Source organism: Pleurodeles waltl, chromosome 2_1, assembly GCF_031143425.1.
Source record: "Pleurodeles waltl isolate 20211129_DDA chromosome 2_1, aPleWal1.hap1.20221129, whole genome shotgun sequence".
NCBI classification, from domain to species: Eukaryota; Metazoa; Chordata; class Amphibia; order Caudata; family Salamandridae; genus Pleurodeles; species Pleurodeles waltl.
The window spans coordinates 193,972,556-193,987,740 of NC_090438.1; the positions used below are offsets into that span (position 1 = coordinate 193,972,556).

Below are 15,185 nucleotides of genomic sequence, written 5' to 3' on the forward strand. Positions count from 1 at the left end.
AGCACTGACTATGGCAGTGCTGGTGGTCCGCTGGCAGTCTTTTGGCGGTCCAACTGCCAAACTCATAATCCGGTGGTCCCACCGCCAACGTTGTGGTGGCCGGACCAACACCATTACCATGGCTGTCGGCGGACCGCCAAACTTGTAATGAGGCCCCTAAAACCACTGTAGACTTACCATATGGTCACCCCACTGTCTGCAAAAGTAACAGATGCTTGTCAGAATTAGCCCAAACCAGCTGTTCTAGTTAACCTCCAAACACAACTATTGTAGTTGCAAGAATGGCAAAAGACATAACAAGTAAAGTTGTATCCTTCTTATGTGAAACAGCTACTCAAAGAAAATCCATGTTGATGTATGAAAACTAGCGTGTAATATCTGTGGCACTAATACACTTAGACCAAGCAAACCCTTTATTGGGATTTACAGACAATCACAAATTGGTATTGCATTGGTTTGTAAGGAAAAGTAACACAAACCAGTGTGAAGCGCTAATTTGCGTTACTTAGCGTCAAGGGGGTGTTTCATGGGTGGTACATGGGTGTTCTCCCAAGAAATCTTTCCAGTACATAACAATGTTAGACCAATGCACACATACTTGCACTATGGCACAAAAGCGTGTGTGTGTGTGTGGCGCTCAGCAGCAAAAATCAGCACCAGCACTAGGGAGAGGGGAGGAGAGAGCCATATCTAAAGCAGATCTAGAAAACTTATAAAGTGTGAAGATTTATTCTATATTATGTGCCTCATCCACCAATGAATTAATTGTTTGTTACAGATCTCACAGTGAAGCATCACTTCTAAAAGATCCAAATGACATTTATAACATTGAAAGTTCCCTTAGCTAATATCAGTGAATTTATTACTACATGAACACTTGTTAACTTGAGAAACTAGTACTGCAGATTTCTCTTAATACACCTTGCCTGCCTCCAGAAAAAAAGGTTAACTTCTGTCTTGTTATGTATGCAAACATGTGTTGTATGTTTTACATACCTCCCTCTCTATGCTGTATGGACCATGAAGCCACTGTTGATGCTGAATCAAATAATCTATCTATATTGTAAACATTTCATATCTTCAGTCCACTTCATTCACAAATGTTCCTTGGCCCAAGATTATAAAAGTGCATTTTATCTCTTATGCAGTGGTACCCAGATACAGTTTCTAAGGGAACAAAGCGAAAAACCAAAATGTAGTATTGCTTCCACCAGCAGTAGCCAACGGGAAATGGAGTCCAATCCTAGCAGCAGATCAGCATCAGGTAAATCAGCCAAGCATCTGTAAATGTGAATAATTCATCCTAATAATATGATTTGTGGAAAAGGTATAGACATTTTTGCATAACTAGAAATCATAACATTGTTTAGTGAGAGCAGAGACCTGGGACTACACGGAGTGCAATTTAGGGTATTATCCATTTTTTTTTTTAATCACAGTCAATCATGTAGCATGCCTGAGAACAGATGATCTCCATAAGAGAGATACAGTTGGTGCCATTGTGTTCTATGTAGTATTATGTACCTGAGGGGTGTAGTTGAGGTATAAGAAGAAATTGAGCACTACTGTGTTCTGTTCTTTGGCACTGAAATCATTTGATTAAACAGGCTAGATAAGATATTTCTGGCGTATGCTAGATTCCTCTTTGTGGCCATTGTGTCTCCACATTTGATGGAGACAAGCCATTAACACTGCTGTCTGTGAGCTCACTGCTCCATCTTTCCTAATGTCTTAATACACCGCCCCGAGATGAACTGATCCTATTACTTATGTATTTATTTATTTAGTCATTCATTTAAGTTTTAAATTGTGTGGGGTAAGTCATCGTAGATGTCAGAGGGCTTTAGTTTGGAGGTGAAGAGTATACAGAGTGCAAGGTTTGGTATACACAGTGCATAGGATATCAAACCACAGCGTGTGCAGGAAATAAATATAAACAATAAAAATGACAAAGAGTTGTTTAAAGAGCAAGCCTGGGAAGATTGATTTCCTCTAGATCTATGGCGTGTTTGATAAGAAATATGTCATCCTTAACATAAATGTAAAAGGTTGTTGCTCTCAGTGAAGAGGGAATGCAGTTCCGGATTATTGCAGGGACAGCAGAGGTGGATTGGTGGAGAGTGTTTTGCTTTGTGAAGTTCGGGATTTGTGCTGTCTACTTTTCAAACCTGCTTTTACATCTCGTAAAACATTTTGGAGCTACCTTACTGAAGAAGTTTGATGCATATAGTTATCCCATGACTTCAAAACTGACACCAGTGATGTTTGGGCAGTTTAGAGATCTAAGCCTCATAACAAAGCAAGGAGTATAACCGATATTTAATATTGTAAAACAGTGTTGTGATACAAAAATATTGTGATGCAGAAATATTGTTTTTTGAGGTAAGTAACATCGGTGTTGAGAATACCATTGTTGTTAATTTAGTTTTCAATAATAAAGTTGTATAGAATATAGTTTTTTAATTATTTTAATGTTTCAGTTGTTTTAAATACAGCTTGAAATTTTAAGTGATTTAGAATTTTTTATGTAATTGCTAATTGTAATTTATATTGTCATAGTGGGTTGTTGGGTTTGTAGGGAGGGACGTGGGAAGGGAGTTGAGTAATATTTAATTAATAATTAGTTAATAATTTCCTGCAAGTATGTGATTGTGATTCTTTGTGTATAATATGTGAAACTGATTTATTTTAATTATATTGTAGGGACAGGTCGCTATGTTTGTAGTGCCATAGGTTTAGAAGTTAATAAGCAAAAATTAACAGTTCATTTTAAAATATTGTTAATTATTTAATTGTTTATTAATTATGTAAATCGTGTAATAATCATATATTTTGGTTATATTTTAGGTATGGGCTGCTGGGTTTGTAGGGATATAGTGGGAAGTTAATCGAGTAATAATTAACAATTAATTATTAATTTATAATTAAATAGTGAATTGATTTTTAATTATGTACATTATGCAATGCTGATTTAGTTTGAATATAGTTTAGTTGAGGGTTACTAGGTTTGTAGGTGCACAGGCTGGGAAGTTAATTAAGTAATAATTAAAGAAAATACTTATGAATGTATAATTAAACATTTAATTGGCTAATAAGTATGTAAATTGTGGAATTATATATTTTAGTTATATTTTAGGTGTAGCCTGCTGGGTTTGTGGGTTTATGGAGTAGAAGGTTAATTAAGCAATAGTTAATTACCAATTATTATTTGTTAATTAATTATGTAATTATTATCAAGTATTCAAGTATGTAAATTATGCTATACCTGTGTTTTTTAGTTATATTTTAGGCGTGGATTGCTAGCTTTGTAGGTGTATATGGTGGAAAGTCAATTCATTCATATTTAAACAACCATTATACTTTAATTGAAGATTAACGGTTAAGTTCTTTATGAATTTTGTAATTCTGTTTATTATCTTTTTATACAATTTATATTACTTCATTAGTTTCATGTTTATATATATATATATATATATATATATATATATATATATATATATATATATATTCATATATATATATATATATATATATATATATATATATATATATATATATATATTCATCTTCTAAATTTGACTTATTTGGGGGTCCCAATTGGTGTGGATTTTAATTGGAAATTTAGTTAGCATTCGTGTATTGCAATTTCAAAGAGCCATAGATGCTCTTTTTAGATTTTCTAAAAAGTTGGGGCACAAACCTGTTAAAGAGATGTTGACTGTTTTTAAAAGCAAAGACTCTTCTATTGCAACCTTTGGAGCAGGGGTATGGGGTCACACTGATTGCTCAAGTCTCCAGATAGTTGAAAATATGTTTTTAAGAAGGTTATTACCAGTCCCACAATCCACCCCAACAGTGTTTTTTTATCATGAAGAAGTCGGCTTGAGGGGCATATGCGATTATATAAAATTCCAACCTGTATTGTTATGGCTAAAAATTTTGTCAAACCTTGAAGCCCATCTGTTCAAATCAGTGATCAAGGATTGTTTGTCACTGTCAGTGTCAATGGACATACCTTGGCTTAGATATGTTCATTCCACACTTCTCCGTCTTAGGGCAGGGGAGTATTTTCTTGCCCCTGACTCTATAGAGGGACGGGATATTAAAAGGATCAAGGAGATATATTTGCATTTAATTTATGATACAAAATTACCTGCTGATACAACGAGGGAGCAGGAGAGGTTGCCGTTATGGCAATTTCATCCTATGTAATATTTGGGTATTATTAGCTCTGAGCGGCATAGGTTTTTACTTACTAGGTTAAGTCTGAATACTATACACTACCTAGTAGCATTCCCCACCGAGGCACTTGGTTTAAGAAACTTCCGCCATGCTGTTGTGATGGTAAATCAGTCCAAAGCACTTTGCACTTTGTCCTCTTCTGTACCTTGTATATTGCACCTAGAAAAAGGTTTTTACGCCCAATATTTTTGTCCATGGGAAGTAGGTCTAGTTACCTTGCTTTTTTTTTATCTATACAACTTGGGAAATGAAGGGATAATACAGGCTGTGTTAAATTTTATAAATGCTGCTTATCGTATCCGAATTTCTTATTACTTTGTTATCTATTGTATGTATGAGAATCATGTATGTATATAATTGATGTATTTTATGTTTTTTATCTGAACGGAATAAAGTATTTGATGATGATGATATATATATATAATGTCAAGTAATATTGTTTATATTTAGGTTTTTATAATTTTTCTAAATTAATAGGGTTGTTCAAATATTTAATGTGTTTGAAGTGAATTTATTACCTACTGTTGCTTAGAGTGGAGTTGGAATAGTAAATGTAACCCTTCTGACGTCCAACGCTATTCCCAATTGATTATTGAAGAGGACTATGTTATTCGCCAAGAATATTCTGATCATTGATGGTAACTTGTTAACGAGTTGAAAAAATAGTATATTCCTTTCAATTAAAAAATACTTGCAGGTCTCTATTTCTATTTCATGTTAAATATTTTTGTAGAGCGATATCACATACATGGTGATAAGTTTATAGGATTCCTGCCATGGAACGTTCTGAAGATGCTGCAAGAGGTCTCCAATGTCTTTTAGATAGGAGCTTAAATCTCTGATGATTGGAGTTAGAAATTGATACACATAATTAGAAACAGGTTCTAATAAAGAATCTTTCACCTGCACTATTGGAACTATAACTTGCGCCCCACCAGTCACAGTTTTTTCATCAATAATTTTATTGCAAATGTTGCAGTAATAATATCAATGATGCCATAGGAGGTGTCATCAATGTTGTAATTTGTGGAGTAATATAGTTACTTGAGTTAACTATAACTACTGAATTTCTTTGGTTTTATGTGACGAAATTCAGAACCTAACTAAAATAGCCCCATGTGCCCCCCTCCTTTTTTTAAATAATGCCCTGGGACCTGACCCACCTGGTGGCTTTTTCCAAAATAAGCATGGGAGCCTACGCTTGTCGTTTAAAAACAAAACAAATCCGGATCTGCTGATCAGCCATGACTGTCTGTAAAAACATTTGTTTAATGCTTTTTTGCCCTGTGGGTTCCCTCAGGGACCCTTGCACCAGAGCTAAGGGGTCAGGGTGTCCTGACCCTGATCTTTTTTTCAAGGAATTGACTGAAGCCGAGATGGCTGCCAACACTTCCTTGTTGAACTGTTGACAGACAATCACATCTCAACACGAGATCAGGATGGTTTGCGAAGTCTTCCCCTCCCTAGATATACAAATTTAAATTGTCTTTAATATCTCATAAACTACTGAACAGATGTACACCAAATACCAAAAAGGGTGCTTCCTGGACCACGAGCTACCGTTCTGCCAAATTTGGTGTAATTCCATCCAGCGGTTCCAGCTATACTCCAGTTCAAAACCCTATGGGAATTAACAAGGGGAAAACATGTTTTGAGACCCTCCCTTTTCTTGGCCCTAGCTTGACAGATCACCCCTAAACTTCCCAAACAGCAGCCGATGTGAGTGTGACATTTTTTTGGATAACTTTGTAAAGATTCATCAACTGGAGCCAAAGACATAGGCAAGTCAAAAAATGCTTTTTCTATAGAAACTAGGTCCTTACTGTAACTACCTAATAATGACCACCACTAGGTATTATATATAATCATACACACACATATATGTATGTGTGTTTATATAAATGAAGAAGAGGTAGAAAGAAAAGTGGAAAGTGAGCGAATATGAGGGAGGCACAAAATCAATCGAGAGGGCAAGGAGAGAAGAACCAATGACATGTAGAAAACAAATTCAAGACTAAATAGGAAACAAAGAATGAAGGTATAAAGGAGAGAAATAAGGAAACAAACATGAACATGAGAGGTAACAAATGGACCAAAAGGAAATCGACAAAAAAAAAAGAGACAAAAAGGAAGGAAAGCAGTGAGAAAAAAAGAGAAAGAGAAACAAGAGTATGAAGAAGGAAAGAAAGAGAAAGGGAACAATAGAAGAAAGAAAACAGGAGAAAGAAATAAAAAAGATAAACGAAGGATAATAGATGAAAGGAAGAAGGAAAGAAAAGAAAGTGAAAAAAGAAGAGAGAGAAATAAAAGCAAGGAAGAAAGAAGAGAGGAAGGTAAGAAAGAGGAGAAAGAAGAGAGAACACAAGCAGGAAAGTAGAGAAAAGAGAAAGGTGTGAAGTGAAAGGAAAAAGAAAGGAACATAAATGTGGTTTTTAATGTAATGCAAAAACCCTTCAAATATCTTACATGGAGCCTAGTGAAATAGAAGCTCAGAGGGGTGGGATTACTATGTTTTAAAGGATGTGCTGTTATCAGAGCCATATATTTAAAGGTCATCCTTCTACCTAGGCATGCAGCATAGTGGCATTGTTTATTTAAGAAGAGGGGGCTGTGTGCTACTTCCGTCACCTCTTCCTTCTTCACAAGATGTGTGCACAGGTTTTTAGAATGAAGCATGAGCAGAAAGGCAGCAGTATAATCGCAAACTAAACTGAGAAGAAGTGAACTACTTCAAGCCATGCAGCGAGCTACTAGTAACTCATGATCGACATGTTGGAAATGCTTGTTATACAGTGAGAAGGCTAAAAATGCTATTGTTACTGTAGCATGCGTCATGTGTGCCACTAGACTATCCTGTGTTCTACCAGACTTCTGTTTGCTAATTTTCTGTGGGTACAAGGCCTGCTTCAATCTAGATTTTAGTGTCAGATGTGGAAGAACACTAGTGATTACCACAGTGTATTCCCCTATACATCCACATCCCTCAAAAGTTTAGTGTGGCCAAAGATGTTCAACATGTAGAAAATGGCTTAATAAATGGCATTTTTGGCCTGGTTGTAGCAAGGAAAATAGAAACTACTAAAAAAACTACTAAGAAAGAGAGTAGGTTGGTTCACAGGAATTTTTACGCCATTGGTTAAGGAGTCATCCCCACCCACTAGATAGTATCAAAGATAGGGCCTCATTTACAAACCCCTTGCACTGCTGCTGCAGCATTCTTTTTTACGAAGTGGCAGCACTAGCAGTGCACTACACTGCTCCATATTTACAAACTGACACATTGGGTCCAATGCGTCAGTTTGTGAAGCCCTGCGTCATATTTTGCCTGTGCCAGGTATAATGTATGCAGGGTAGGCGTTCCCACGGCAAAAGCAACGTAGAACTGATGCAGTGAAATTTACAACTTTTAACTGCATCACTCTACGACTTCACTGTGTCAAAATTGTACCTTTTGCTCAGGCCAGGCGTAAAATTGGTGCAGGGCTTTTTCCAATGGGACTCTCCTTGCCTTGCTGGAGTTGCTTCAGTTTAATGTTTCAACTCCAGCATTGCATCACTTTAGCTCCAACAGATGCGTCAGAATTTCTGATGCATCTGTGAAAACGTGGCCATGGAGCTCTGTATTTTAAAAAAAGGGCTTCCATGGTGCTGTTAGGGTATGTGTTGCAGGCGCAAGAAATCTGACTCATCGACCTCATTGTAAATAAGGCCTATAATGTGACACTCCAAGGCACTCCATCAAAACACTTTCTAGACCTGCAGAAGATCAGAAGAGGACTGGACCTGCTGTCTGCGACCTGAGAGTAGCCCTGAATGACTGGACCTGCTCAGTCATGTATTCAGAACAAGGAAATGTACTCTTATGGTCAGTTGGCTGACCTCTTCTGTGAGTACAGGGACACAACAAGTTTCAAGAGGCCTTTTTCCTAAAGTGTCCAGCTGACCAGTGCAACTAGCCTTGGATTTGACTTTGCTGTGGGCCTCTGCCTGACACCCTGTGATTCTCTAAGCACCCTCCCCTGAGGTCCTTTTGGCCTTAGAATTGTACATCTGTGGATGCTCGTGCACCGGAAGAAAGTTTGGAAACTTTCTGGAACTTTTTGCCTACCAGACTTTCCACCAGGATAAACTCACGTGTATTCGACCAGGGCTCCATCATGGTCAGCCTTAAATCATGCTTAGGTGACAGCCTACTGTTTCATAGACTATTATTGGTGCTTTGTGAGGCTATTTTTACTTAAAACTTTTTAAACTCTTATCTCTGATTTCCCTTATTGAATGTTTGTCATTGAGATGTCATTTGGTTTATTAAATTTTACTCGATTTGTTTAATTTCCTTTGTTTTTTTTATTGCTTGGTGCTCTTTCTTTATAACCGTTTTGGTACTGCATAAACACTTTACACATTTCCCCAAGTTAGGTCTGTCTGCTCTGTGCCATAACTGCTAGGAGGTTCAACTCAGGTTAATATAGTGACTTGGAGGGTTGAAACACTCAGACAAGAGTTATGATTTGTAAATATGAGAACCTGCTTTCAGAGTCTGAGTTTCATTTACTGTACTTACTACTGCAATACTCGCTGTGTTTTATGTAGGGAAAGAAGTTGTGTTACTAAATAAGATTGATAAATTTCCTTTTTTCATAGATTCCATATTTTCAAACAAGAATAATGAAAACAGATCATGACACATGCAAAAGGGACCTATATGTATAATGTATGATGTAGTATTTCTGATCTGACTTTTTTCATTATTATTAATAAGGGTGTAAACTTTGAAATCCTCTGTCTCTATTTTCACATTTACTGTTTTCCCGAAAAACCTCATTCTCAAACAACATTGTTTATGGCAACTATAGCTCAGCTAAAGAATTATTTATTCTTATGACTTTTTTATAAGATGCAATGTTTAGAGAAAAGCAGGGTAGCACTGTGAAATGTTCTGAGGTTTAAAAAAAGCGTTGCATGCATACTTGTGATATTTCTGTTTGTGTTTTCTTTTTTATATTAAATAGAGACGCTAGCTGAGTTTTAATATGTTTTAGAACATCGATTAAAATATAGTAGATTTCAATAAGTACAGGGCATACGAAGCTATTGAAGGTGTCTGTTTAGGCTCCGAGAGAGCCCAGTTTATCGGCTGTATATCAGAATATCGACTAGCTAATAGTTCAGATCCAAACTATCGGTTTGCACTATATCATGAAGGTAAGCACGTACAGGGAACCATAGATTTACTTTTCTAACTCCACGTCTAATTACCTTCACGATATTGTGCAGGTCTATATTTTGGAGTCTACTTGATTGCATTTCGGGTTGTCAAACTCAATATGTTGATACTACAGCATTAATACCTCTCACCATCACTCTCCTCTAAATTGCACATATGTTGGAGCTTCCCCAACAACCAAGGCGTCTCAGGAGAAATAGGCGGTCATTCTGACCCTGGCGGTCAAAGACCGCCAGGGCGGAGGACCGCGGGAGCACCGCCGACAGGCCGGCGGTGCTCCAATGGGGATTCCGACCGCAGCGGTAAAGCCGCGGTCGGACCGGCAACACTGGCGGTCTCCCGCCAGTGTACCGCCGCCCCATTGAATCCTCCAAGGCGGCGCAGCTTGCTGCGCCGCCGAGGGGATTCCGACCCCCCCTACCGCCATCCAGATCCCGGCGGTCCGACCGCCGGGAACCGGATGGCGGTAGGGGGGGTCACGGGGCCCCTGGGGGCCCCTGCAGTGCCCATGCCACTGGCATGGGCATTGCAGGGGCCCCCGTAAGAGGGCCCCTACAAGTATTTCACTGTCTGCTTGGCAGACAGTGAAATACGCGACGGGTGCAACTGCACCCGTCGCACAGCTTCCACTCCGCCGGCTCGATTCCGAGCCGGCTTCATCGTGGAAGCCTCTTTCCCGCTGGGCTGGCGGGCGGCCTGAAGGCGGCCGCCCGCCAGCCCAGCGGGAATGTCAGAATTACCGCCGCGGTCTTTCGACCGCGGAACGGTAACCTGACGGCGGGACTTTGGCGGGCGGCCTCCGCCGCCCGCCAAGGTCAGAATGAGGGCCATAGTCTGCAATGCAATCATTGGGGATGATGTTGTTAGGTATCTCGTAGCAGGCCGGCAACCGCACATGGTGATACTGTGTGGCACGTGGTTTCATGCTTCATCCGCAGCCACATGCATGGTGAAGAGGCACAGCCCCACGGTGAGCTGCAAAACCCTTGCACTGAAGGGGCTGCCAGCTTAGGTGCGAATACTCCACACAGCTGGGCTCCAGCTAAAACCCCCACAGGGCATGGACGGTGGCCGCAGATGAGTGCCTCGTTGCTGCGGAAGAGGGTAGCTGTATCTAATTAGGCAGAGCAGGTGGTGCAAAGGCTCCCTTGCCATAGCCCAGCCGTCTCACCACAGCCATACCGCCTTCTCCCTTTGCACCAGTGCTTAATTTGTGCTTGTTGTGTCCCGTGCGGAGCACCGGCACTTATTTCTGAGGGCCGGCGCTTAGTTTTCTGTCTCAAGCATTTACTGCGAGCAAAAGACACTTGGGAAAGACGGAGGAAGAGAAAAAACGAAAAAGCGTCAGAAAGGGGAAAAGCAGGAAGCTGACAGACTGAGCTGAAGGGGCAGGGAGTGGCTATAAATGGACTCAGGATTACGCAGCCTCAGTATTATGTGCTCGCAATTTTAATTGCAGCTGCCGCGTGTTTAAGAGGAGAGCTTTGAGCACCGCACCTTTTTATTTACAAATTAAGCACTGCTCTACACTCACACAGTGGACAATCTCCTCAAGGTCGGAAGTTCTGTAAGAGATCGATCAGACATTTCTGCCACACTCGAAAGGGAACATTTTAGTTTTATGTATTTTACTGCAAGATTCGTGGTCGAAGAATGGTGCTAAGGTGTAGCTTTCAAAGAAGGATGTCTGGGAAAACAAAAACTGCAGGTGAATATATTGGTCATTTGAGACTTCTGACCTCTTTCTCAGTTTACATCTTGAAAGGGATGGGCACGTATAGATGCGGTAACCACGTATGTTACGCCCATTTCATCCCAAGGCTGGCACTGAAATTCCAATCAGAAATCGATAAGGCGTATATTTAGTCCTTGTTCATATGGAAGAAAACCCAGTGTCAAAGATCATACTTAATGTGTAATGTAATATAATGAGCAAAAGTACTAAACACACCTGCACATCAAGAGAAACACTTGAACACTTTAGGGTTGGTTGTTGCACAAGATTCAGTATATGTGGAATGTGGCACAGTGTGATGAAAACAGAAGTTAACAGCAAGTTTTTTCCAGTTTAGTGTTGGTCGGATTATGACATCAGTGGTTTACAAACGGTGCTATGGGCCGTAATGCCAAAGAGGAAAATCTGCGCCTGTTAATCCCTATGCCTTAGTGCCACTGCACCTGCTGCACTAACGACAGCTACACCACTATATGGCATCTATGTGGTTGATATCGAGGGTGTTTACTCATTTAATACAATGTGAGAGTATAAATTGTTTAACATCTCGAATATAGCAAAATACCCTGTAAGAATCGTTTGCCTAGAGACCATACTACATATAATTAGATGTTTTAAGTGGTAGATTTCCATCCTGGATCTACAGTGTAGATAAAGCAATCCTTTATGGTAAAATATTATTCCATTACCTTTTGTTTGAGAATTGCAGCAGTTTTGGATCATCTTTTATGTGCAGAATTTATACAGAAAGAAGGTAAAACAAGTGCTTACAGTGGGATGGAAAGGGTGATGGCTTCCTTAAAAGGAGTCTCGCCTAAGAAACGTAACTAAGAGCCCTATGCAAGAGACATGTCCTATGCATGAAAGGGCATGGTATGGCACAAGAAATATAAACCTGTGCTTCGCAAGCAGAGTCTTACCAGGCAAAGAATAACAGAAGCCAGCAGGCAACAAGATAATTAACAGATTATATAGCACCATTATCCTGGACCACAATCTACAAAACACTTGGCAGAGTAAGTTTTAAAATAAGCACTGCATTGACTGCTTGCTTTAGCTACCTTCAAAGGATCAAGTGTAGATAGGAGATAATTTGGTCATTCAGTTGAAATAGTATCTGAGTTTCCATAAAACCAATGTTAAACAACAGTATCTCTCATAAATAGTTTGGTGCCCACCTACTGCCACTGAGCGCAGAGAAAAAGCAATGCAATATCTGTCTGCTTTACTCCTCTATCTGTAAAAGTAAATACAGTCCCACCCTTCGCCCTCCTAGCAGCTTCCGCCAGCAGCATGCATGTCACATTGGGAAGCGACATATCAGAATAGTGCCTGAGAGAGAACACATTTTAAAAAGTACTCTGAACTCTCACTAGCAACAGACAGCCTGGTCCCCAGCGCAAGCTTGATGCGCTGTGCTGATATGCTGGCTAGGCAAAAGTATATTGTGACAGGCACAATTCCTTCCTGTCACACAAACACCACAGATTTTGCTGTATTTGGCAACAATTTGTTTATTTTGTGGCAACAGATTTTGGCAAATCAGGCCACAATTCCCTGGGGTATCCCCAGTGAGCCATAAGATGACCTCCGACCAATGGCTGTTAATAACAGGTGATGACCTATTACTGCCATCGTAGTTTTTTTCAATTTGGTTAGAAAATGTTATTTTGTTGGATTAATTACATGAATCATGAGGAGCCTGGCACTTGAGATTTTTTTAATATGTAGGGGTTGTTACTGCAGAATCATTTTACAGGGGGGCAGTGGACTGAATAGCAAGGGGATTTGATTGTCAGTTGTGGCATTGAGGAGGACTGGCTCTGCATGTGTCTAATTGAACTCAATAAAGATATGTATGTATCTTGTTTTGTATATTTGGTTGCATGCGTGTTAGAAATTGGGTCTCCATTTGGCAGGGGTATGCACCCTGTCCAATCCTAGTCAGGGTAAGTCAGATACACCCCCTAAATTAAACTGTGCTCACCCTCTAGTAGCTTGGAACAGAGCAATCAAGCTTAACTTAAGAGGCAATGTGTGAAGTATTTGTGCAACAGTTAAAGTACAGTAGTACAGTAACTCAATAGACACACCAGAAAAAGACTCCACACAGGTTTAGTAAAATAGAGATTTTTTCTCGGAGTAAACAAGACCAAAATGACACAAATCCAATTAGAAGAGGCCAAGATATGAATTTTCAAAGATTAATTATAAAATAGTGCTTAAAAGTCACTAGTGGTCAAAAGGTTACTTGAGGTCACGAGGGAACGGTGCAAAGTCAAAATTCAGGATGACCACGATAGAGGGTAGGCTGGCTACAGAACCCATGGAGGGTCTGCTGTAACAGTACCTTTGATGGAGCAAAAGCTTTGATGTTGAGGGCATAGCATTGATGCTGTGGGCATGATACATCAGTATTCTCCAACCCAAAATGCCAGGCCCAGTCCCTCCTGAAACAGAACACAAGCAACCCAATACTGGTTTCTCCCTAATTGGGGCTCTTCTGTCAGGTGTATATTGGTTCCAGTGGCAGAGCGAGTATGGGACTGATAGGCCGTAGTGTTGTCACTGCAGGCAAAGTGAATTGTCAACCGTGGTGCTCCTGGAATGCTGTGTTAAGATCCTCTGATCCTGCTGGCATGTCTGATGTCACTTGGCTTCTGATTCTTCAGTCTGGGCTCCAGGTGCATTGGTTAACACCTACTGCTCTCTGTAGTTACATGCTGTACCTAGCGGTGGCCCTCCCTCTTACCAGGTGGTTAACCAGGGTGACAGCCCATGCTCTTCACAACCGCTTTTTCTGGCATGTGGATTCAACAAATTTAATCAGTGCATGGCTGGGCAGCCTGATCGGTGCAGCAACAGTAATATCCTCACAGCGGTCCCCTCAAGGCATACAGGGTCACCGACTTGGGTCAGCACACAGGTGGACTGCCTGATCGCTGAAACAAGTTATATGTTCACAGTCCTCCCCTCTGGCAAATGGGGTCACACGACATGCATCATCACACGGGAAGAAGGCCCAATTGGTGTAGCAGCGATTACATCTTCACAGTGACACCCTCTGGTATACAGAGTTGGAGACTTTGAGCAGCATATGGGCGGTCAGCTCAGTTGATGCAGTTGTAATTATCTCACACCTCCCTTCGCGGATCCAATCACCAGGATCCCCTTTGGACTTTGGTCATTCCAGACACTCTCTTCATCCTCACAGGGAGCTCTGGTCTTGGCAAGCAGACAGATGCTGATGCTCCATGGCAGCCACTCTTGATTTATCTGGGGTCCCTTCACCCAGCTAGGAGACTGGAAGACCTTCATCCCCATTCCTGGTCACACAAGGCAGAATTATTTTGAATTTCTCTATGACAAGTACAGCCACAGCTCACTGCTTGACAGTTTGCGTATTCAAGCTTCCCTTTCTACAATCACCTTCCGCACACAGATATGATGTAGTCTCTCATACATTGAAGTTCATGGTGCAGGGGATGCCTCCTTTGAAGCACCCACTCCACTGTCTTGTCTTTTGGCCAGGAAGCAGTCTGTCACAGCAGGAGCAACCCCCAAATCAGATAGCCCCACAACACAGGCCATGGAAGTTACTGGTGGACCACACCTGAATATCAGCCTGCTGGATATATGCCTAACAAAAGGTTGCAAAGGCCCACAGCCCTACACTTTATGATTCTCTTATCAACCCCCATTTCTTTCTCTAGATGTGCCCATGCCCCAATGTCCAGTGACCTTTTCTTAATCAAACAGCCCTTCTGAAGTGCACCGGGGATCAGGCACTCCAGGCTTCTAGTGTGTGTCCCACCCAGTTCTTGCAAATGTGGGAATCCACAAATCTGTCTGGGGGAGTAACTGCCCCTTCACATGTCTTATCAAGGCCTTGAACTTCCAATATGAAACCCACAGGTCTCAATGTATTGCACCACTCACAGGCACGCATACATCACAGCACACACATGCAAACATGTGTTT

General features: G+C 40.6%; 1 protein-coding gene across 4 annotated transcripts in view; it reads left to right on the plus strand.

Annotated features, from left to right (window-relative positions):
- The window catches only part of NRK (Nik related kinase), a 720,008-nt gene that overhangs the window by 502,680 nt on the left and 202,143 nt on the right, over nucleotides 1-15,185 (plus strand). For all 4 annotated transcript variants that reach the window (XM_069212387.1, XM_069212389.1, XM_069212388.1 and 1 more), the window contains exon 18: nucleotides 1,149-1,264. In XM_069212387.1, coding sequence (XP_069068488.1) covers nucleotides 1,149-1,264 — 116 coding nt within the window. The remainder of the gene's footprint in view (nucleotides 1-1,148; nucleotides 1,265-15,185) is intronic.